The sequence below is a fragment of the Pinus tabuliformis genome, chromosome 7 (assembly GCF_031772625.1).
Source record: "Pinus tabuliformis cultivar Carrire ecotype Pingquan chromosome 7, CPIR1, whole genome shotgun sequence".
Classification (NCBI taxonomy): Eukaryota; Viridiplantae; Streptophyta; class Pinopsida; order Pinales; family Pinaceae; genus Pinus; species Pinus tabuliformis.
The window spans coordinates 1746554339-1746579610 of NC_142293.1; the positions used below are offsets into that span (position 1 = coordinate 1746554339).

The 25272-nt window shown below is 36.5% G+C and overlaps 1 protein-coding gene across 1 annotated transcript in view; it reads right to left on the reverse strand.

Annotated features, from left to right (window-relative positions):
• Nucleotides 1-1045: 1045 nt before the first annotated feature.
• Nucleotides 1046-25272, reverse strand: part of LOC149255315 (uncharacterized) — a 71610-nt gene continuing 47383 nt past the window's right edge. The window contains exons 5-8 of the mRNA XM_089455007.1: nt 8697-13137; nt 5750-8556; nt 4563-4612; nt 1046-1275 (exon numbers count right to left, since the gene is read on the reverse strand). Coding sequence (XP_089311133.1) covers nt 5773-8556; nt 8697-13137 — 7225 coding nt within the window. The 3' untranslated portion in view covers nt 1046-1275; nt 4563-4612; nt 5750-5772. The remainder of the gene's footprint in view (nt 1276-4562; nt 4613-5749; nt 8557-8696; nt 13138-25272) is intronic.

The following is a 25272-nucleotide window of genomic DNA, read 5'->3' on the forward strand; positions in this document are numbered from 1 at the left end:
AAAGACACACAAGCTTTTTAAACACAGCTAGTTGAATTTCATTATCTTCCCTACCTCCATTGTATCCAAACCATCCAAACCATCACAATTGAGGATTAGATTTTTCAATTTTAAACAATACTGCATATAATTTAAAATCAGGAAAATATTAGTACTAAAGGAAACATCCAAGACACTACAATCCATTAACATTGTCTTGTTTGTCCATCCCAATAAAGGAAATATCCAAGACACTACAATCCATTAAACATTGTCTTGTCTATCCATCCAAAAGACACAAGATTTTTAAACACAGCTAGTTGAATTTTATTGTATTTCATTATCTTAGAGACAAGATTTTTAAACACAGCTAGTTGAATTTCATTATCTTCCCTACCTCCATTGTATCTAAACCATCCAAACCATCACAATTGAGGATTAGATTTTTCTTGTCTATCCATCCAAAAGACACAAGATTTTTAAACACAGCTAGTTGAATTTTATTGTATTTCATTATCTTAGAGACAAGATTTTTAAACACAGCTAGTTGAATTTCATTATCTTCCCTACCTCCATTGTATCTAAACCATCCAAACCATCACAATTGAGGATTAGATTTTTCAATTTCAAACAATACTGCATATAATTTAAAATAGGAAAATATTAGTACTAAAGGAAACATCCAAGACACTACAATCCATTAAACATTGTCTTGTCTATCCATCCAAATAAAGGAAACATCCAAGACACTACAATCCATTAAACATTGTCTTGTCTATCCATCCAAAAGACACAAGATTTTTAAACACAGCTAGTTGAATTTTATTGTATTTCATTATCTTACCGTCACAATTGAGGATTATATTTTTCAATTTCAAACAATACTGCATATAATTTATAATTTAAAATCAATTGTATTTCATTATCTTCCATGCATCCATTGTATCCAAACTGTCACAATTGAGTATTAGATTTTTTCAATTTCAAACAATACTGCATATAATTTAAAATCAAGAAAATATTAGTAATAAAGGAAACATCCAAAATATTCCTAATAAATGAAACATCCAAGACACTACAATCCATTAAACATTGTCTTGTCTATGACATATCCAAACTGATCAACACTAAATATAGCCTCTTAGTATTCTTGGCCAACATTTACTCTGAGAACATGCCTGAACATAAGCATTAATATCCCTCAATCTAATATACTGTGCTGTACCAAAACTGGGTTGTAATGACAATTAGTCACCCGGTGAAGTCCCTAAGCTCCCTAAAATCTTTGAATATTTCCTGCAAAAGAAAAATACACGCTTAGAACTTAACACTTAACTGACATTAAAGTTTTTTCTTCATTAAAAACTTGAGGCCGTTCCAGAATTCACAAAAACAGATTTCTGATAAAAAGTAGCTTGATCTTGGCATGCAAAGAGATGTTGAATTTCAGAAAAAGCAGCCATCTCCATGATCGCTTTCAAAGGGAAAATTGATAAAGGTAATCCTATATACCTTTTATCAAAAATAATGATTTATTTTTAACTGTGTGGAATTTACATGGTGCGTGACCCTAAGGGTACTCCAACCGTGGCACGTGGATCATTAACTTGTAACCTAGGCAAAACATACTAAACCTCTACTATAGAGCAATGTTAGTATTCGCACAATACATTCTTGATAGTTACTCACAAGCCGTTGCAGTCCTCTAACAGAAAATGGTAGAAGATGTAATGGCTGTATGTATCTCACACATTTATTTTCTGGGAATTTCTTTACCTGCATATTGGCAGGCAGCATACCCTGCAGCTCCAGAGCAGATAAAGTTATATCATGTTCTAAAGGTGTGCCAGCGGATAATGTTATCACTGATCATCAGTTAGTATTGGACAATAATTCTTTGCGACGCAAGTATTCAGTATTGAACAAATGCAGAAGAAAGCAAAACAAAAGATACAAAAAGGTATTTGCACTAGTCTCTAGACAAATTTAGCCCCCTATCATCTCATGAGTGCATCATCTTCTTAGCAGTATACCTTGTTGCAACAGGACGATATGTGATGGCACTTGTGAATATGCACTTCGTTAAAAGGAATAATGAATTGAGTTGACATTATGGGGCAATACTAGCAACTTGCATGTATACGGGGCAATGCTAGCAAAGTGTATAGTGACCCCTGTTATATCAATTTACATCACTATTCCTTTTATAAGTTGAAATGCATTTGAGACCATCCTTGTGCAATTATATTAAGAGATATGATTAAGATTCTGCCACAGTAAAAATATATAAAGACTAATTGGAAGGAAATTACCTATGTATCATAATTTCAAACTGCCTGCAATAATATCTTTGAGTATCCACAGCTAAAAACATCGAATAAAAAATATGTAACATTTGAAAGCAAAATGTATCAAACCACAAAGTACTTTTCAGAGGGGAAAATAGAGGGCTAGAATTTCTTAACAGTGCATTCACATAAGATGATTGCAGAGACTGCAGATATGATACAGCAGAGAATGTGGAGCCTACAAATCATGTTTTAATCAAAAAATAAAGCTTAAATAAATACTTCAATTCCATCCCTTTAAAATGAATTAAACATCACTGAATATTTTAACAGAAATGCTAACATGCATTGATGTGTACTTTTGACGTGATGCATTTTATCATGTTTACACATGCAGACTTACCTGCACAATAACATTTAGTGTGTATATCTATTCGCTTACCAGCATAATAATATCTAGAGCATATGCATTTTGTTAAGACTGCATATCAAAACAGATTAATGCTAACATGCATTGCCGCATCCTACTCAATTCCTAATCAACTCAATCTCAGTTTCATAGAGAACAACAAATTTAAATGAGCAGGACTAAATGAAAAATATAGCTGAAACGATTGAAAAAAGGATCATAATTTATGAATTCCGCAAAAGTGATAAACATGCCTTAAATATCTGATTGTATGCTATGCCGTCTCTGAACAAGTTTTTAAGAAGTAACAATGAAAAAGTTTTCAAGTAACAATGAAAGACAGAGACTCTAAACGCTGAGAGACACAAAATGACGGCACTCAGAATACCAACTGTTCGCCACACTGACACATCTACTAGAGGTCACTAATACTCCATCAAAGGAGTCGTCAAGTTTATCACTCCATCAAAGGAGTAGTCAAGTTTATCAAGTTGTTACAGGAGCTAAGATGATAGAATATTGTATGCCATATTAAGCAGCATGAAAGATCTAAAGACAAGCCACATTTATGAAAATCAGTGAAATTAGCTTAGCAAAATTAGATATGCAATAGAATGGAGATTCAACCAGAAAAAACTTCTATTGAAAGCAACATTTAAGGTATAAGTAGCAGCCTTTGCATGTGCTCGTGCCAGAAGTAGCAGCAAAGATCACGCAGTGAGAGAAACTGGTACCATTTTCCAGCCCATAAACACACAATTTCAACGCCATGAACCAAGGAAGGACCCTGAATCCTTAATATCAAAAAACAAATATGGGGTACATTTCGAGCAGAAAAAATGGATTCAGCAGTTTCTATTTCTTTCACAAGAGAATTGAGAAACCATTATGGGCAGCATAATTCCGGTACAATTAATTACTGTAAAACTATAAGGAGATTACAACAAATTTGCAGTATCAAATAAAAAAGAACTGAATTTATTTCCCTTTGATTTCTTCTTTCTTTAGACTCGAAGAAAGGGTTAACGAAATTACAGGTGCTGGACAATTCAAATCCTGTCATTGATTGGGCTTCCAGAAAAGGCAGTGAATTGTGTCCACCTGCATCCTCCGCTACAGGAGGGAGGCAATTACTTCTTTCAAATGGCTTTCTTTCAGTCATGTTCTCAGGAACTCAAACAAAAGGCCGATGAGCTGTCTAAAGAAACTCTCTTGTTGCCAGTTGGTTCTTTTGGTATTTATGAGTTCATGGTTGGTAAGGAGCTCGATGCTATGGAATTTCTGCTATAGTCATCTACTTGTTTTTTCAATTATTTTTCTTTGACTGTAAATGTTTAATTGGACTGTTTAGTTTTGATGTCCCTCTTTTTGTAGGGCAGGGGTATGTATCTGAAATATTTTGAACAACGAGGTAAGAGTGATGTAAATTCCGTAGTAAAGGTGGAGCGGATTGTTGTCAGTTTTTTTGTTATGCTCTTGGAAGCCAGATCAGTCACATTCAGGACCAGAATATGTATATTCACTTCTCATGAATATAATAGATTTTTTCCTTTGGGATTAAATTACAAGTATGTGTGTATGTGAGAATTGGGGTTATCCCAGGTCGTTGGGAGGAATGAATGGAACGGCTCCCACCCAGGTTCAATTCTCCTAGGTGACATGCTGAACGAAGAGGTTCAATTCTCCTAGGTGATACGAAGTTTGATGTAATGATGAACGAAGTTTGACGTAATATGGAATATGTATATTTCATATTGATGTAATAGACGGAATATGTATATTCCATATTTATGTAATAGACAGGAAACGTATATTCCATATATGAAATATAAGAAAACAAAAAAACAATAGCAAATAAATTTGAAAATAACTGGGAGGGAAAATACCTGTGTATCCCTATTTTCATACCATCTGCAATAATACCTTTAAGAGCAGTCTGCATACACAAGACAAATGATTTCATCAAATAAAACAAACAACGACAAATGAAATCAGTATATAAATCAAACAACGACAGTACACAGAGATATGTGAATGCAAGCATGGGCCCTGCATGGCAGAACATACGAAACAATTACTATTTCGTTAGGGGTAAGACATGGCCAACAATTTCACAAAAGGAAAACACAGCAAAAGACTACAGTTATGACACATCATAGAATGCAATGCCAAGCCAAGGGAACATGGTTTGTTGCACAGATAAAGAGACTTATAAAGTTATTGACTTTACATCCTTCTAAATTGCAGATCAATTCTGGCCTCTTTTACCTGTCTATGTACCTATCAGTATCGGAAGTGAACGCATTATCATGAATATTAATCAGATTAGTATAATAAGAGTAAAAAACCAAAACCTTGTTAAGTATGGCACGAAACCTCTCTGTAGCCTCCTGAACGACATGTACTTCTTAGGTTCCTTATTTACGGTACATCTCTCAAGTAATTACATGATAACAGAAAATATAAAATTTGACATTTCAAAAGTCAAAACCATTCATCTGAATGTCAATAGCATTCATCAGAATCAGCAACATTGATCAAAAACATAAACTGAGACATCCCTTTATTTGAGATTATAAACTGAACAGCAGACACGTGATTAAAAAAATGAGAGAACATGCATGGCAGCACATCTCAAGGTTATCAGAAACTCATGGCTGCAAAAGATAGTATAAATTAACTCCCTAAACAAAATCCAATGAAAATCTCTTTCAAGAAACTCGTGGCCTGTTCTTATCATCTGCATACCTCGTGGCATGTATGTACCAACTGAATCTAATCAAAAACTACTAAACACAATCACTATCCGTGCTTTTGAAAAACATATTGCATTGTGTCTAGCTTCTGCACAACTGGGATAGTAAACAAAATTCTGCCAACTTCATCTAAGAGAAGTACAGAGTTCAGCTCACTAACAAGAGTGTGCTGACCATGAAAACTGGAACTGGAAATATTAGCTGCTTTACCAGACCAATATCAATATATAAATTTGAACTCACAAACGACTCTGCAGATTACTTAAATAAACAAGATCCTAAAATGGCGAAAAAGTATAGTGAAGTTTATAACTGACCTTAAAATTGAGAAGAAACACCTTCAGATTAAAGCTGCAACATTAGGCTTCAGACTAGTTGCTAAATTCTCAAAGCTTCGAGCTAGCTGCACTTCATCAAGACTATGTTGGAAAGAGCCATTACCAATTCGTGCCATTTTCTGCAAAATAGCGACTGTAGGATCTGTTCCAAACATGATTGTATGGAATATCATCCCTGGTTCTATCGTATTCAGTCTATTCACAAACTCAAGGGGATCTCTCCGATCATTGTTTCCACCATCACTCAAAAAAATAACTGTTGGCTTCTTCTTGACCACATTAGGATGCTTGGATCCTCGATAAATTACCTCCTCTGCCAGTTTCAGACCACAAGAATAACTGGTTCCACCTGCTGCGACATATTGAATAAGACTGTCCACTCTATCTTCCTTCATCTCTTGCATTTCTAGAGCAACTATTGTTGTATTGTCAAAGAGAACCACAGATAAAGAATCATCACTACTAGTTCTACGCCTGGCAGTAATGAATCGAACGATAGCCTCATACACACAGCCCAGCCTACAATTGTGTCGAGATATAAATTTGGCCATGGTTGGTTTTATATCAGGACTGGACATTGAACCAGACTTGTCAATAACAAAAACCACATGATGTGGTGTGTTCTTGGAATGATCACAGTCAAAAACATGACCATCTGCAGTTATGTGACCTGTAGAGGATGCCATTGAGGCAGTTTTCTTCACTGGAGCATGCCATAATTTCTCTGTGCAGTAAGACCTCGTGGAACTAGCATCAATTTCATTATGCTCTTCTGACCTGCAAAGGTGATTACACAGAGCAAACTCTTTCTGATCTTCTTCAGTACAAGGATCTTCAAACCGCATTTGCTTCCAATAAGTCTCATGGGTAAGTTCATCTTTAGGCACATCCTCATCAGGGCCATATTTTCTTGTCTCATGCCGAGAGCCATCATAGATACGACTTGTGCAATTATCACGCATAGGGCAGTAAATTAAATGAATGTGTCCCCGGCCTTGCGCTTTACAATGCATGTTACACATCTCTGCCACACCAGATTCCCCCCAAGTATATTTCCTACCCTGGATATCAAACTCTTCCTGATCTGATGCAAATTGGACACTCCTCATATTCCCATGAACCGTATTATGTAAACCAGAATGATTGATGGGTCGTTGACAAAAATATCCACAAGCTTGACATCTAACCTTGCAATAATGCACAACATCTGGATTTAGTGTGTGAAGATGGGCACCATCATGGTATTTTTTAAAAGGTGGAATGGCAATGCAACAATCCTTTTGCAGACCATTTTGTTCAGAGACATGTTCATACTCAAAGGAGCCTCTTCTACCCTGAAATGAACGTGTTTGTCTCACTAGTTCAGTGAAGATTTCACAAATTCCATCTGCTTCACATTTCTTATGACAAGCATGCTCATTACCACAGAGATGTTCAGCACTTGTCATTGCATGGAAATGATCTTTGTAACCGCAGCTTCTAGGACACCCCTCCATGATGCATTTTTTGGGACAATACCTTTCATGACAAGCATGTTTTTCATGATCCCCAAGCTCAATTTGTATCGTACAAGGATTTTTGCAGCATGGAAGAGAACACTTCATCTTGCACATGTGCTGTGGTGAATTGCACTTATGAAGACCTTCATGCCCAACCTTCAAGCAACAGGATTTGCTGCAATTGGATGATTTGTCAAATAAGGAACAAATCTCCATACACGTATGATTTTTCTTTTTGCAATCATGACTCCCATCATGACCTGCAAAATTCTGACATTCCTCCACTTCATTTCCTGGATCTATTTCGTGAGAACAATATGTGCACTTCTCAACACAAACATGGTTACTCATACAAGAGTGATCGGAGGAATGGCCTTTCTCTAGAACACATCGCCAAAAACATACTGAACATTTACAACCACATACAGAAAGTCCCTGCTTCAATTCAGCTAGGGCTAAAATTGCCTCCAGTTGCAACTTTTGTATATCATTATTGCCAGAAAATTCTGCGGTGTTGCTGCAAAGCCACTTCTGAACACGATCATGCCGTCTATCAGTCAATGCCTCTAAGAAGTCTTGAAATTTAGAGTGCCATAGATCACCATTTTTTCCTCTTCTTTCCAAGACACTTTCTAGTCTTGATCTGAGACAACACAAAATTTTATCATTTGATGTAGTTTCATCTAGAGCTGCAAGCTCAAGACCTGTGTCCTGGAGATCAATGTAGAGATCCCCAAGTTCTATTGGAGCATCCCCCACCACTTCCTGAGTGTCAAAATTCATAAGCACCTTGTTGGTACCTGGCACAGAAAGGCATCCTGCCTTAACAGCAGAAACCAAGTTCCTGCGAAGGATATCAACCTTCATAGCAACACGCTTCAAATCTACAGGGGTCCAATCCTTCGCTGCTATCTGGGCAATAACAAGTTTCAAATCCCTCAAGAAGGCATGGCCACTCTCATAACTATGTCCCAGCTCTTCCTCTACAGCCAAAGCTATATCATACAGACTTTCTTGATGATATTCTCGTCGAGTAAAAGGAGGCATTGCAGCCAGTTCAACCATTCCTCCATACATCTTTGTCAGGAAGTTTTCACGAGATCTTTTACAAATTTGTAGAAGTTTTACACGGAATTCATCTTTTAATTCCTCTACATCAGAAACATCCACATCCTTAATAGCGATGTAAAATAGTCCCTTGAATAGCTTTTCATCATTCTTCACCAAGTTCACCCCACTTTGGAAACGCTGGAAGATAGCCTCTGTCTCCTTGTCAAGATGAAAATCCTGATTAAGGAAAAAAAATATCAGAAATGGTAATTAATCTTTAAGTAGCCATCACATTTAAAGGAAAGAGCTGAGGCCACTAAAATATGTGAAAATCAACAAGAAAAAGCAAAACAAATATGACCACTTGCAAAACAAACCTTCTTGTTGAATATTGTTAAATTACTCAAGGCAGCATTTAGGACTGAGAGTAGCATATCTTCTTGTTCCGTTCTCTCAAAACTCCCCAATCCCTCAAAGTCCATCAGTACATAGAGGCAATTTGAATCCATCCGCACTGTCATCCACACTCCATCAGTGCATCTGCCCCCTGCTACATCAAGAAGGGAGCCGGACAGATGGTTTAATAAGTAAGACTTGCCGCTACTTTGCTTTCCCATTGATGAGACCACCATGATTTTACCATCCCACTGACTCAACACAGCGTCATATAAGCCAAAACGGAGCAAGTTTGCTAGAGATATGCTATCTGCATAAGTGTGATGGGGAGGTATCTGAAGCCCATCAAGCAAAGGATGTAGTCCATTGTTTTCAGCCCGAGCTATTTGGATGGGTACAAGACAAATAAGTTGACAGATCCAGTTTCCCAAAGGCCTCTTTTTATAAGAAGAGAACAAGACATCTACAACATTTGAGTCCCAGCTTTCAGACATGATAACTTGAAACTGAATCCTGAGATTTGAAAAATCCTTTCCTTTTTCTTTCTCTAACTGCTCAATCAGAAGCTGCAAGTATTCTTTACATTTTCTTCGTCCATCATCTTCTCCAATCGTATTTCTTGAGTTCAACAAAACATGGAAGGTAAGATCCCTAATACTTCCGCTACAGAGTGCAGAACTAACAGCATACTTATCAAAAATGTGATAGATGTAATCTAATGTAGCACAAGTCTTCTGAGAGCCATGGTCCTTGGAATATTTACAATCTCCCTCTGAATTTGACTTGTGCTTTGGTAATTCTTTAAACTCCAGAACTTCTGTGGCTGAAACTAGACTCAATATGTTAGAAGAAAGAAAGCTAGCAACAACATTGGAGTACACAAGATGAATCTGACAACCATAATATACAAGCTTAACCTGGAAATCACCAACATCTTCAGCGATTTTATCCAAGGAAATGTTCTTCAAAAAGGACATGGCATCACCTAGCATGTAAACTTTGAGCTCAAATTCTGATGAAGCCTTGCTTAGTTGAGAATTTTTTTGAGCAGTTTCTCGAGAAGAACATGAGATGCATTCCTCTTTGTGATCTGAACACACTGTAGATGTCTGGAAAACAAAGAGAAAGGAACCATCTCCCGAAATGCTTGCATTTAGAAAACCTGAAGAGAGAATAATGTGCTTAGGTTTCATCAAAGGCTGATGATGAAGTTCTACCACCCTAACCCTGTTCATGTCATCAACTAGAAGCAATTCTGCTTTCCCAGGAATACACTGCATCCATATTATACTTGTACTCCCAGAAAACAATTCCAACATAATTTCAACACCTGTCCAGTCTATATTCCGGAATGATTCATCAAACCTGTATATTAAAACCTTGGATACTTGTGCATCATATAAAGCCAGGAATCGGGTACATTCATCAAAAGCTATCAAATCAAAACCCCGTTTAAATGTGCGAATAGGATTGCTCCCACGCAGAAATGGTCCTAGCTTTGGGGACATGTACAAGTTTAGCCAATTACGTACTTTGTCATGGATAAAAATCAGCAACTCACCAGATCTCAGAAATGCCACCTTTTTAATATCTTCTATCTCAGGATCGCAGCACACTAATTCAAATGGATCCGAAAAAGACGGGACAATGCAATGCATGGAATTTGAATTTAACTCATCCAAGTCTTTTTGCTTTGGTGCCATCTCTACAATCAACCATTGTATACTGGGCTTTTCCTCTTCTTCACTTGAAATTTTCAAGCTTGCCTCCGAAGATCGTAGACCCATCCATCTTCCAGTTGCAACAGAACAGCTTTCAATATACGCACGTCTTCCAAGAACTCTTTTTTGGGACAGATTTTCCTTCGTTTGAGTAAGAAAAATTTCTCGTTCATTTTTGAACTGCTGCTCCTGAAGCCTTTCCGCTGCTTCCCTTTCGGATTCAATATTTTTCATCAGCCAGGGTAGCATCTCTTTCCTAATCACTGACAGGACACTCTGGCTGAATTCTTCTTTACCATCTCTGTAGATGGATGAACAAAGCTCTTTCAATGTGCCAATGGTAAAAACAACACTGCTCGAGGTCGAATCAAGGTTAAAATTAGAGAACTTTCTTTGCCATTCCAGATATGAATCTTGCAACTCTGGTGAAAGGTCTGCTTTCACAGATTCTAATTCAGACAAAATAATATCAAGGCTAGCAGATGTCAGAAAATTCTTCATCTCAGAAATACCAAAATTCTTTACTTGATCGAAAGTATCATCGCTCATGAGTAAAGCCAACAGAATCTGTTTTTCAATGAAATCTCTTTCTGTGTTCAAAAGCTTCTCAATAATAGGCTGACCAAAGCTCTTCATTTGCTCCAAAATACCGTTGCTCATAAGGAAAGCCAGGAAAACAATATTCTGTGTTACATTTTGTAATTTTTTAGAAACTAAAGATTTTATCCAATCATGAACTGCATTGTCCGAAACACGGATGACTTCTACAACCCGTTCTAACAGCGTGCTGTTGCTTCCAAATTGAAGAAAAAGCTGCTCACCTGATACTACTGGGCGTTTCCTTATAGATCCATCTTTTATAATAGGCAAAATCTTTGCCTTCTGTTTTGTATTGTTTGTATTGTCAACTTCACCTATGGGCCTCAATATAATCTCTTCTTCATATAAAATCAGGTGGCCAGACTTTTCAGATTTTTCAATTATAAACTCTGATTCCATCCCAGTCGAGGGTTGAAATTTAATCTCCGCGCCACTGAAAACCAGTTTCTTCTTACCCGAGTTGCCACCCAAAATAGCAGCCAGCTGATGTTCCAATTGTTGGAACCTATTTATTTCAAAATGAATCTCATCATCTCCAATATGTTCCCTGTCATCAGATGTTGAGTCAGCGATATATCGAATGAATCTGCAGTACTCAGGTAGAACCTGGAGAAAATCCTGCAAGAGTTGCTGCTCTAATTCATTAAGCTTTGATTGGATGTTGCACTTCCGACTTTCCCTGCGGCGATCTTTGATAGAATTCTCCAAATCTGTATAACCCTGGAACTCTGGCAATGCAGAATGCTTTAAAAGAGAAACAAATTCTTCATTACTGAGCCGAGTGAAATCAAGATCATAGTCCTTGGACAGCTTCTCGAACTCAGACCGAAGGGAACTGACATTAACCTTTTTGAATTGAGGACTAAAATACTTTCTGGACTGTTTATATTTAGCAGTGAGAAAAGCACATCTGTGATATCCTTCAGCAAAGAACAATGTATGTTTCGGTATTGTCAGACCTTCAGGAGGGGTCGTACTGATATACTTTCCTATGTTTACGTTGAACCCGGGCGAAACCCTGACATCATTTTCAGAATTCTGGACATGACTTATCTTGAGCCTCTGAGTTCGTTTCAATCTACGAGAAGTGGTTGTGACAGAAGCAGACATAGATCCCAGAAGGTTATGCTCTTCAACGCACACAATAACATCATCACACAAATCCACTACATAACGTATGAAATTGCAAGAAACCTGTTTCCTTGATGCATCTTTGAGATGGCTACCTTGATGCCAATAGAAAACAATTATGTAACGCTTCAAAAGACCAACATACAAACCTGGTTCAAATTTGTCTTCCTCCATTTGCGCATGAACGGAATGATCTATAACACCCATCTCCTTCAATATTCTACCCATCGTTCGCTTGTCCCCATAGAAGCCAATTGTCGGCAAAGATTGTTGATTCAAGGAGTTGAAACTGATTCTGATATCAGGGTACTGATTTTCTGCAGAATTAGGTACAATTCCATTACAGAGACGAAGAATCTGCTCTTCTGGAAGATTAACCTTCTCTACAAAGCTCAAATCCTGCTTGTCAGATACAATTTTCATAACTTGAAAGAGAGAGACCTCCGAATCCTTGCTTGAGGCTTGATCAGTGGCAGTCTGGTTCGGTAACTCAGGTTGAGGGCCTTCAGAATTCATAAATGCGATTGGGGATTGGTTACTGGTGGTAACCGTTTGTACTAGTGAACCCAGCGTCTCATCTGGAATCAATTCTGTAGGGCTTTCAAATACCGAATTTATCAATGCACTTGGGTTTTGGTTATTGATAAAAACTGTATGAGGTGGTGAATACAGTGTCTCATCTGGAATGGCTTTTGGGTAGCTTTCCATTGCAGATTCTATCACGTTACAATAATCATGCTGTAAGGACGTCGAGTCCTCCAGCATCTCTTCATTCCCCACCCATATAGTATCATCAGAAGTAAAAAATTCAGGCCCAGAGAACATTTCTTCTTTATTTGTAGGTGAAACAGGGCTATTCTCTGCTTCCTCTGTGATTCCGGTGTCTAAGACCTCAGGTGAACTGAGAATTGCCTCCTCCTCCATTTCATTAGGAAAGGGATACCCACCACCCATTTTAAGTAAAGATAATCTGCAGAGAACAATAATAAAATTGCTCAAAAAAATTTCTCATCTAACAAACACCCACAAATGCACTTATATTTTATAGAACAACGCAGAAATGATTCCATTCAAATATGGCGAAGGCGAATATATTGAAGCATAGCGATTAGAAAAAAAATACAAAACTCAACAGCAAGTTTCAGTTGATTAAGCCTGGTCGCAATTACACCATTGATACAAAATGTATTGACGACTGGTAATTTAACTGCATGACAAACAAGAAAGAAAACCCTGGCAGAGGAGCGGTTGCATGACCAACTAGAAGAAAAGAGCCTCATAGAGGAATCGTTGCATGGCCAACTTGAAGAAAAGCACGCTAGTGAAGGACCAATAAATAAAACCAGACGAGCAGAATCTGAAAACAAAGTAATTATTTTATCCGCGAAGCATACCTTACAGCTTCTTGATACCTTCGGAGAAGCGACGAACCAGAGTTGGTAACATAAGGCAAGGCAGTACACCAATTCAACGAAGATAGTGCGTGTGATTTTATAGTGTGTATAGCGTATTCGTGAAGAGAAAAATCCTTTTGGCGCCAAGAGCATGTCCTGGCTTTTCTCGAGAAAGGAGAATATTTAATGAAACAAAAGGTGCCACCTCTTACAAATTTAATTTAAAAGATGCCACGTCATACCTAATTAGGTATAGTTACTATTATTAATGACCACGCGTACAAAATCTTCGTTCTCATTGAGCGAGTGATATAGTCCATTAATATTCTCGGCATTCATTACGTGGGTATTAATACCCGATAGTTAGTTCCATAAAGTATGTTATTACTGTTGGTAAAAAATTTTACTAGAAATATGTATGTTATTACTGTTGGTAAAAAATTTTATTAGAAATATTTTTTATTGGGATAATATCTACGGAGTTGTTTTTAATGTGATTTTTTGAAGATTTTGGTGTCGGAATCCGACGGAAAAATTTGAGGTGAAATCTTATTTGTGTTATTTACATTGGTCTTTTAACTGTATATTTAGATTCAGTACCCTCAAAAACCTCTAGGACACTTTGATTGTGAAGGGATTACCCATCAAACTTGTGATTTCAATAAATTGTGGCCGGATTTTAGAGAAATTTGACCAGAAAAACCCATTGAAAAAGCCTCCAAAAAGTCGCACTAAACACAACTCTAATATTTACGACTTAATAATCAGAATAGGCTGTAATTAATAATTAATTACCCAAATTATTAATTAAGAAAATAATTAAGTTGCGAATCCCAAAAAAGACCCTATCAGGGTAATTAATAATAACCATGATTGAAATAATTAATTAAAAAATAATTAAAACCTATGATTGAAATAATTAATTAAAAAATAATTAAAACCTAATTATTAATGACCACGATTGAAATAATTAATTAAAAAAATAATTAAGTTGTGAATCCCAAAAAAACCCTATCGAAGTAATTATTAATGACCACGATTGAAATAATTAATTAAAAAAATGATTAAGTTGCGAACCCAAAAGGGAGACCCTATCGCCATAATTATTAATGACCACGCGTGCAAAATCTTCGTTCCCATTTAGCGAGTGATATAGTCCATTAATATTCTCGGGATTCATCACGTGGGTATTAATACCCCATAGTTAGTTCCATAAAGTATGTTATTACTGTTGGTAAATTTTTTTATTAGAAATATTTCTTATTTCTTATTTCTTGGGATAACATTGACCGCTCAATGATCAGAATGGGGTGTAGCGCGAAAGCCAAATAGAGTTCAGTGCGAAAGCCAATTTTACAGGTTTAGTTTAGGTACCTTAATGTAGATTTATTTTAATTTTTTTATTTATTGAGTGTTAAAAATTTGTGTTAAATGTCAATTTATTTTTATTTGTAAAATTTAAAAAACTTGTGGATATTTTTAGAAATTAATTAGTTTTAATGTTTAATAAATATAAAATTAAGATAGAGGTATATGGTAAAAAAGAAAGAGAATGAGAGAAGAGACTAGACCAGCTTAGTTGTACAAAGGCAGACACAGGGAGGTCCCATCGACTCCCACTTTGCATCATGTATTTTACTGTATCTATTAATATAAAGTTTCGCTGAACCTTACAAAAAAAAAAGATAGAGGTATATGGGTTTCTAATTTTATATATATAGAAAAAAAAAAAAAAAAAGAAATTATTTTAACGTTCATGAGGCTAAAGATAGCCTATGGGACAGATTGCTTTTTCATCTGCTTGATGTATTCTGCCCATTTTTTATGAAGCTTCACAATAAATGCTCCGAGCTTCTCGACAAACCCCTCGCTAAATAGATTATCCCAATAGCTAGCTGCTAGGGTATCTGCATAACTTTCCTTGTTGTCTTTGAAAGCCTCACATTCTAAAATAAAACGTTTTTCTGTTTCCACTTTTCCGGAAAAACAAAAAATGCATACCCTTTCCTCCCACACTTCCTTTGGCCTTTTCCAGCGCCATGTTTCACAACGGAGTTGATGAGAATTAGTCCTTAACTGAGCAATAAAAATTTTGGCTCTCCAAGAGATATTGGCCTTTATGTATGCTTTTCGTTGATGATTATGAGTGGGATTAAACACTTCAATATAGTAATTTTTATTTCTTCCTAGCTCCTTATCCCAAGTACGTTTGTGGAATTTTTCCATAACAAAAGCTTTTATCTCTTTGTTGTTTATGGGACACACGTTCAAGCAAATACCCCATTTATTAAACCATTTGTTATTTTGTTGCATCCAAGTTTTTTGCTCTTGCACAATCTATCATTAAAGACAACCTTAGGCCATCTACCCTCTTCCATTTGCTCAATTTTTTTTAAATACCTTGACTCGCACCATAGCAATTGCTTCAATACTAGCAGTCCCTGTTTCACTTAACAAGATATCATAAGGAACTGCACTTTTAATCTTAAATTTGTTTGTAATCAAATGCTTCTGAATTTTCTCAATTTGTCTCCACTGCATGTCAAAGGTACTGCTAGCCCACAGTTCACAACCATAGAGAATCACCGGAATCACTAGAAGCCCAAAAAGAGTTTGAGTGGTCTTCTAGTCCCATAACTCTGCTTCTCTACACCTATTTTGAAAAGCATAAAATGCTTTCCAACCCCCCAAAGTTCTTTTCTTTCTACAACCATTCCAGCTTAGATTTTTGTTGAAGTCAATTTCGAGGTATTTGTAATCCGCAACTTCTTCCAGAATGTTACCTTCAAAGTAGAACTTATGCTGGTTATGTTTTCTTTTGTTAAAGAAGACCACTACTTTCATTTTGCTGATATTGACTTGCATCCCCACACTTCTGCAAAAATGCTCAAGGGATAGTAAATGCTCTTGCAAACCAAGAGTTGATTTAGCAATCAAAATAAGGTCATCTGCATACAAAAGAAGCCTTATAACAAACTTGCACAAATAGATACCATCACCCCCTTGCGAATTTAACCACTCCTCAAGCTTGTCGATATATAAACCAAAAAGGGTAGGACACAGTGGGAAACCTTGCTTGACCCCAATATCGCTTCTAAAACTTTCACGAAGTTCTAATTTTGACTTTTACCTCTTCATACAACCTATGCACAACTGCTCTCAAATGTTTAGGAACCCCAAGTTCCTCCATTCTCTGCCAAAGTTCATCCCTATGAACCGAGTCAAACACTTTTCTGAAATCAACAAAGCAACAAAAGACTTTTTCCTTTTTCTCCCAAACTTTTTCAATGATGTGCCTTAAAGTTATGCAATGATCAACTGTGAAATTATTAGGTCTAAAACCTACTTGCCCTTTAGCACGCTTATCTCTTTATTCTACCCACTTGCTAATTTTGTTTTCTAGCATGCTTCCAAATAGCTTTGCAAACAAAGGGTTTATCATGATGGTCCTATAATTAGAGGGATTATTGACATCACCGCTCTTGAAAAGAGGTATTGCCAGACTAGTTGTCCAATATGTGGGGAGCCCTTGTTGTATGATGTTGTTGAAGATTTTTGTAATATGAAGTGCAAGAATCTTTGAGCCCCACTTTAGATATTGTGCTTGGAGTTCAGCTAAGTCTTTTGCTTTTTCAACACCCAACTTCTTGATACCCATCTCTACCTCTTGTACCGTGAAGAGTTCAGTATCAGCGTTGACCAAGGGGGGAGGGTCAACCATAGGAACCTGCTCATATATTTGTCTTGCATAGTCAAACTATTTAGAAGCTGTAATATTATTTCCAATTTGTATCTTTTTCGGTTGGAGCTCCTTCCAAAATAATTTGGGATTATTTTTCCCAAGGAAGATTAGTTCTTCCCTCCTTGAGACCATGAAATCAGCCTTTTTCTTGTTTAATAACTGCTTGTAAGATTTGAGCTTTATGTTATCCTTGTTTGACTTTTTCCACATTCTCCTTGCCTTTTTGCATTCCTCATCAAACCAAGCATTAACTCGAAAGCAATTTGTTTCAAACTTCTTAATTTTTGTTATTTTGCACTTTGCAAGTGCACATTGAATTAAATGTGTTAATTCATGACTATGAAGGTTGTGAATTGTAATTTTCTCCTTCTCAAAGAGCCTCTCTAGTGTCATTTTGAAGGTATTGCAATTTTCTGGGGTCAAAAGAATTTTGCCTTGTGGGAGATTTTGTTGGACATGCTGAATTTTTTACTCTAATTGTTTCTTTCCAATCCAAGAGAAACATAAATAAATTGGTTTGTGATTTGATTTCAAATCCCACAACTGATCTCCAACCAAAACTTCTTCCATTTTTCACACAGACCATGCGAGCAAATTACATAATCTACCACACTTGCTCCATTGTAAGTATTGCAAGTGAAATTACCGGATTTTTCCCATGTAGTCAAGCCATTACAAATGATTAAATCAAAGGCCCCACATAGAGTAAGCAATTGTTCACCAAAGAGATTGCAACCCTTGTCCTCTGAAATTCTTTCCACTGATGATTACTTTCTTCTGTAAGCCAAATAGGGTCACAATCATCTTTACAACAAAGAATGCTAGCTTGCTCACTTGCAGTCCTAGCATTGAAATCAACCACTATAAGGACTTCACCTAACTGCGAATATGTTGCAATATCCGCTTTTAAAGCTGCAAATGGATCTTTGTGGTCAAGCCCTCTACCTTTGTAGATTTTTGAAACCTGTGGCGCAAAATAACATGTTGCAATTCTAATGTGGTTTCCATTTTCTGATATTTTAAACCAAATGAATTGCTTATTTGAGTCTTCTTTTTCTAACTGAATGAGACGGCCTTCTTTCTCCCTTACTAAAACCATGATACCCCCATGCCCTTTTCCATTCCCTGCTGCCTTGTTCCACGCTGCCATCTTCTAGTATCCTTCAAACAAAGGTGTCTTGCACCCTTCATGCTCATGTGTTTCTATGAGGCAAATTATGTCTCTATTTTCCGCAATAGGCCCTAACCCAGGTCCTCGTCTCCATGGGTAACCTCTGCAGTTCCAACAAACTAATCTTAAGGAAACCTGGGTATGATTTGATTTCTATTTATTTTGACATGTACGACTCACATTTGAGTCTTTGTCCCTGTTTTCCCATACCGACCTTGCTTTCTGATTTCCTATTGAAGAGTTTGTTGCCTCTTCTTTATTACCATCTTGCTGCTCTGTTCTAGAAGGAGGTCCAAATTGCACTATCACATCTTTGCCTTTATAAATCCATGCTCTCTTTCCTTCATCTCTTGCTGTCCTAACCTTTAAAGTTTCCTCCCTTCTTTCCTCTTGTTGTTTTACAATTAAATCTTCTTCTAGGAAAAAACGAGAACCCCTCAAGAGATGTTTCTTGCTTAGAATAATATATTTATCACGCAAGCTAGGCATAATGACTTTTATGGGCCTGGCTCTCTCCCCGTTAAACTTACCCACCCTCCATGCTTGGCATATTTGTCCTTGTCACAACAACTTGTCTTTCAAGAAGTCTCTTGCAAGGTCAAAAGTACATTCATTTTTCCCATAGTCTTTCACCCCTTTAATAATTATGTTTGCTGCCCTATTTTGTCTTTCCTTACCTTCGCTATCTTGCATGTTGTCAACCTGAATATTTGTTTCTCTTTCCTTGTCGGGAACCACACTTGTCAGCCAAAAAATTTTCTCATGTGATTTCTACCGAAAGACTTTGTTTAATTATTTGTCTTTTTTTTAATATAATTTATAATTTATTTAATTTATTTTTTATTATGGCATATATAGCATATTTTATAGTTGTAATCTAAATGGATTTAGCACCTTACAAATTTTGTTGGGTATTGTATTTCTACATATTAAATAACTTAAACTCAAGTTTTCGTAAACAGTACTCTACAGACTAGAATGGGAGAGATGTTGTCACGTAACATTAGATTTAGAAATAGTAAAATCATAATTTAAATTAAAAAACCTCGATCGGGGTGTGTGCCGGAGGATGGCAGGGACTACAGACAGTTATGAAGACTAAAGGCAAGGTATGCCCCACGGCCCCCCACAAGCTCGAGGCAATGGGTGTGATGGCCCTTCGCATGAGTACATGCAAGGGTGGTGGGAAAAGTGGCAGGCACGACAGGGACGAGGTGAGAGGTATAGCAGTTAAGGCAAGACAAGTGAGGGTGAATTGTATTATGGTTTGCAGAGTTTGGCGCTGGAGCATCAACGCAAGAAGGCGTCAGCACCAACGACAACATCTTTGGAGCAAAAATGGGTATGTATCCTGGCCCTGCGTCTCCCTTGCAATGTCGACATGGTTTGATTTTTGCTAGGGGGGATGGGAGAAACCTGGGAAGGGAAATTGGGGGCAATGCTGGGGAAAAGGGTGAAGGCATCGCGTGGTTGTAGTATGGCTCTGTGTTTTAGCTTTGAGGCAGTCAGGAACTAATCTGGACAGTGGTTGTGAGGTCCTTCCTTAGGGTAGCATTGAGACCCCGAGCTTTACTTGGGGTGAACTGGGAGAGGCCGAGTATTGGGGAGGGGTAGATGACAACCTAGTAGAAGCTAAGGGTAGCAAAGAGCAGTCAAATTGTTGCGTTGGTGGGTGGAGCAATGGAGGTAACCCCAAGAAGACCTAGGGAATTGGGAGTAGAGGTCGCACGGAGAAACTTGCTAGGATTCATTGGGGGGAGGAAGGGTATGACAAGGGCAGAGGAGCGGTGCTGGCTTACTGGGCATAGTGGAACGGGATGGCATACCAAGGCACGGGGATACTTTCATGGCCGAGGAAGGGGACCGCCAACCATACAGGGTATGTGAGGTATCGGAGAGGGAGGAGAGCGAAGCTTGAAAGGATAAGGAGACCAGCCTCATCTTATGACTGGGTTGTCACCCAAACTGGCCCCTGTTCTAAGCATAATTGGGTTAAGATAAGGAATAGTGAGAATGCTGGTAATAAGAACTCCAAGAAAGACAGTAAAATGCACCAAAGACAGAGGTTAACACCTCTTTCGTTTAAACAGGTTTCGAACAGTGCGTAGATGGCTCGACCAACGAGAGGAAGGGGTCACAGAAGACGAGGGAGGGGCCTACAAAGGCCAAAGATCCGAGCACATCGGAAACACGAAGAGGAAGGAAGTCAATCGAGCACCTCATTAGTGAAGCCCCTACGGCATACCGGGAGGGAACAGACGAAGGAATCCGTAATTTGTTGGAAGAATGGGAGGAAGAAACCAAGCAGAGAAGTGAGACAGAGGAAGAGATAGAGAACTGGAGGACATTAGTCCCGGACCCTGGGAATACCAGAAGAAGGATAACCCAATTCAAAGAGACCTTATACCTCTACTGGCTTATGAAAATCCTGCTGGGGAAGGCCATGGGACAAATCTCGGTGGGGATGGCTTTGTCCCTCCAAGACATGCCCAACTACAAACAGGATTTGTGGCGAATCCAATTCCAACTCCACAAGCAGGACATCTGACTGGACATAATTCAAAGGCACATCCAATGCATCATTGAATTGATTGAGATGCCTGGGGAAACTATCAAGGATCTAGCACCAGTGGAATCGACATTGTAAAAGCAACAGGGATAGTTAACCTAGTTTCTTTTTGCTTTTATATGTGGGTAGCATTTACTTTACATTATGCATGTTTATGGATAGATAAGCATATAGCGTTTTGCATTGAAACAGAGACATACGTAGCTTGGTTAAAAAGATTGAAATTTTAATGTTTTTGGATGGCCTATAACGAGGATAGGTGGCCAACAGACTTGGTTTCCCAATGGGTAAGTTGAGGCCACCTAGCATACATATGTGGTGTAAATTTTCCATTTATAAATAGAAAATGAAGAGTCCTGCCAAGCTTAACAAAAAAAAAATTAAATTAAAAAATTAAAAGTAGTAATAACAAAAGAAATTAATGTCGTCATAATTAAAGCACTTCAATTTGCACCTTATTTTTACATAATTTTTTATAGAGATATAAAGTAATCGAAAGTTTAAAAAAATAATGATGATGATGATGATTAACATCCACTAAGACTAATATGGTCTATCAGACCTTAAGAAAGAAGCGGTTAATTGGGATTATTTAAAATTTTATTTCTGTGATAAAAAATGAGGGAAAGAAGTGTTCTGAGGTCACTGTAGTTTTGTTGACTGAACAAGTCGAGGAGGTTGGTCGTGGGGAAAATGTTTTGGAAATGAGAGCGGATGTGAGTAAGGGTTGAACAATCCAAGAGAAAGTGTTTTTCATCTTCGACTCTCTTAGTATCGCAAAGGAGGCATATTCTCTCATCCCAAGGTATCTTGGGAATAGACCAACGTCCAGTTTCACTCCGGAGATCATGAGAATTAGTTCTAATCCTTGCAATTGTAACGAATAAAATATATAAATAATATAAATATAATGTAAATGATAATAATCATAAATAATAATTAGTTAAGTAGTAATTAGGTTGAAGAGGCATGTCTAAATGAGACATGACTCTTCATGAAGAGACACTTGCGTGGTATATAAGCAAGCCTCTCGTTCTCATTCTAAATCATTATCATTCTTATTCTTATTCACATATTTAATATAATATTTATATCCTCAATGGATAACGTCATATTGCAAGTCTTTTGGAGTAGTTAATCTGTAGAAGGAACTTTGTTCACTTCATTTGGTATCAGAGGAGATCAGTCCTCCAGGTTGCTTAACCGGTGCACAGAGCTCGTTCTCCTATCCAGGTCCTTGGCTATCGAAATTCATCAACCTTGTTGCCGTACAATTGAAGCATTTTGCTCAGAATTTGGGAGTTTCTCCTTTTCTCCATTTTTTAGGCCTTTGGCCATAAAAAAAAAAATAACCAAAAAAAAAATTTATATATAAGTAAATAAATTAAAAGAAGAAAAAGAAAAAAAAGTAAAAGAAAAAACAAAATGGATACAAAATCTCATACCAAGTATATTTAAAACTTTTTACATAGAGAAGCTCGTGGTTTTAAAAACAACCCATGGTAATTGCCCATGGTATTTTAAAAAGTTAAAGGAAAAAAAAAAAAACAAAAAAAAACAAAAGGAATCGTTTTACTTTTTACGTGGAGAACATTTTAGCGGAGGTTTTAAAAACAACCCATGGTAATAACCCATGGTATTTTACAAGTTAAAGAAAACACAAGGATACAAAAGCTCTTATGTGAAAGGTAAATATTACTTTTTACAGGAGGTTTTAAAAACAACCCATGGTAATAGTCCATGGTATTTTAAAAGTAAAAGATATTTTGATAACATTGGAGAAAAAAGGTGTGATCTAAATAATTTTAATCGTTCAAATCTAAAGATTGTGACCGTACCAAGAGTCACGTCTCATCCAAATTTTCTGAGAAAAAAAATATTATTATAATTATAAAAAAGGATACTATATAAGCCTTATATAGTTACATATAAAAGGAAAAGTGGGTCTCAAAAAAGTATATATAAATTTTATATAATTATAATTTTATAATATATATAAATTAAAATTATATGATATATATAATTTATAATTATATATATATAGATATATATATAAATTTATTAAACGAGTGAAAAAAAGAAGAGGAAGAAGAAGAGAATATTTGAAATATATATATATTAGATTTTTATAAGAGAGAAGTGGAATATATTTTATAGATTAAAAAAAAAGAAAAAGAAAAAAAAGAGTGATTTAAAAAGGCATTTAATATTTAAAGAGTAAAATGGAGACTAGTAATGAAAGGTTTCCTAAAACCTTTAGTATAAGTGTTGATACATTATTTAAAATCAAAGGATCGTTCGAAGGAAGAGATATCATAATCACTATCAGTCTTGCTGAAAAAAATAATTATGTTAGTCCTAAATGTGCTAACCAATTGGTGATTCCTGAATCAAATATAGTTGAAAAGAATACTCTTGGCGAATATGACAAACAATATGACATAAGCAATCTACACCTAAGTATTGGAGATTACACTTTTACCTCACAATTCACTGTGAAAACCTTATATTCTAATGATAGTGACATTGTTTTGGGATCACCATGGATGGAAACTCTAGGTTCCTTTATTCTAAATACAATTTTTTTTTTTTTGACATTTTCTTACAAGAAGAAGAAAATAACGCTCCAAGATTTTACACTGAAACCAAACTCAGTAACGCCAGAAGATATCTCAGATATTTCAAAAGTAATTTCTCAAGAAGGTAAAAAAGTATTACAAAATATGCAAAATGAAATTAATAAAATCACTGTTGACAAAAATGAAGAAGTTTCTCGACTTAAAAACCATAGTGAAAAATTGCTAATGCAAATTAAGAAACTTAAGAAGGATAAGAAGTCATTAAAAAGCCATGTACAACAACTTATCAAGAAGGAAGCATCAAATGTAGGAATTCAAGTTGATGACAAAACAACAAATATCGATTCAGTGAATGTCACAACTCAAGAAGAAGACAAGCAAGTTGAAGAAAACATGCGCTTGGATGTTGGAGTTCAGACAATGAACATCCCAAGTGAGAGTTCCATAACCAACTCAACAACGTCTTCGCTAGAAGAAAATATAAAAATTGCCACATGCCCAATAAGGGAAAGTCAAACCAAAAAAGTTCCCTATCAACATCCAAATCGTGAGAATAGACAACTCAACCAATCTACGTATCAGGACCATTCAGACTAGAAACAACAAATTGATGTTTCAGAGAATAATGACGTAAAATCAATCCAGTCTTATGCTAACAAGTCGTTACAAAATTCCAGTGATCAAAATACTATATAGAAAATTAATCTCGGATGGTCTGATCTCTTCTCAGTGCGACAATTTTGTATCAACGAGGATGACTATTCCAAGAGAGAAAGACTTTCAAAGCCGAAAAAGAGATCAAACTTTTTTTCATCGACAAGCTTTAAGGACAAAGCTTTTTGAGGAAGGAGGCAATGTAACAAATAAAATATATAAATAATATAAATATAATGTAAATTATAATAATCATAAATAATAATTAGTTAAGTAGTAATTAGGTTGAAGAGGCATGTCTAAATGAGACATGACTCTTCATGAAGAGACACTTGCGTGGTATATAAGCAAGCCTCTCGTTCTCATTGTAAATCATTATCATTCTTATTTTTATTCACATATTTAATATAATATTTATATCCTCAATGGATAACGTCATATTCCAAGTCTTTTGGAGTAATTAATCTGTAGAAGGAACTTTGTTCACTTCAACAATATTCACCCTCTTCTTAGCACTGGTTAAGACAAAAAGGTAATTATGGTTAGCAAGCATGGGGTTGATAACCTCCTTATAGTATCTTAACTTTTCCCCCCCTCTAACTCGTTATCACTCCGCAACTTATCATTAAATTTGGAAGTAATGACATTTTTAATATTATCCTTATTCCCCAAGATGATCTCCTCCTTTATCTCCCAATGGTCGAGCCAAGACTTGGCATCCTTATGCCACCCTTGCTTGAGTCGAAGGTGGTTTTGACTAGAGTTAGAAGCAATTTTTTGGAGTCTCTTGGCTTCCATGTTGTACAACTTCTTCTTATACATCAAATACCTAAACATAGTCATGCATTCAATGGGGGAAAGGCTAGCCTCAATTAAGAGAATAGGGTAGGGAGTATTACCTTTAATCTTGAGGTTGTAGGTTATGAATTTGCTTCTGGATCATTTCAATCTTTCTCCATGAATCTCTAGATAGACTGCAACCCCACACCTCACATC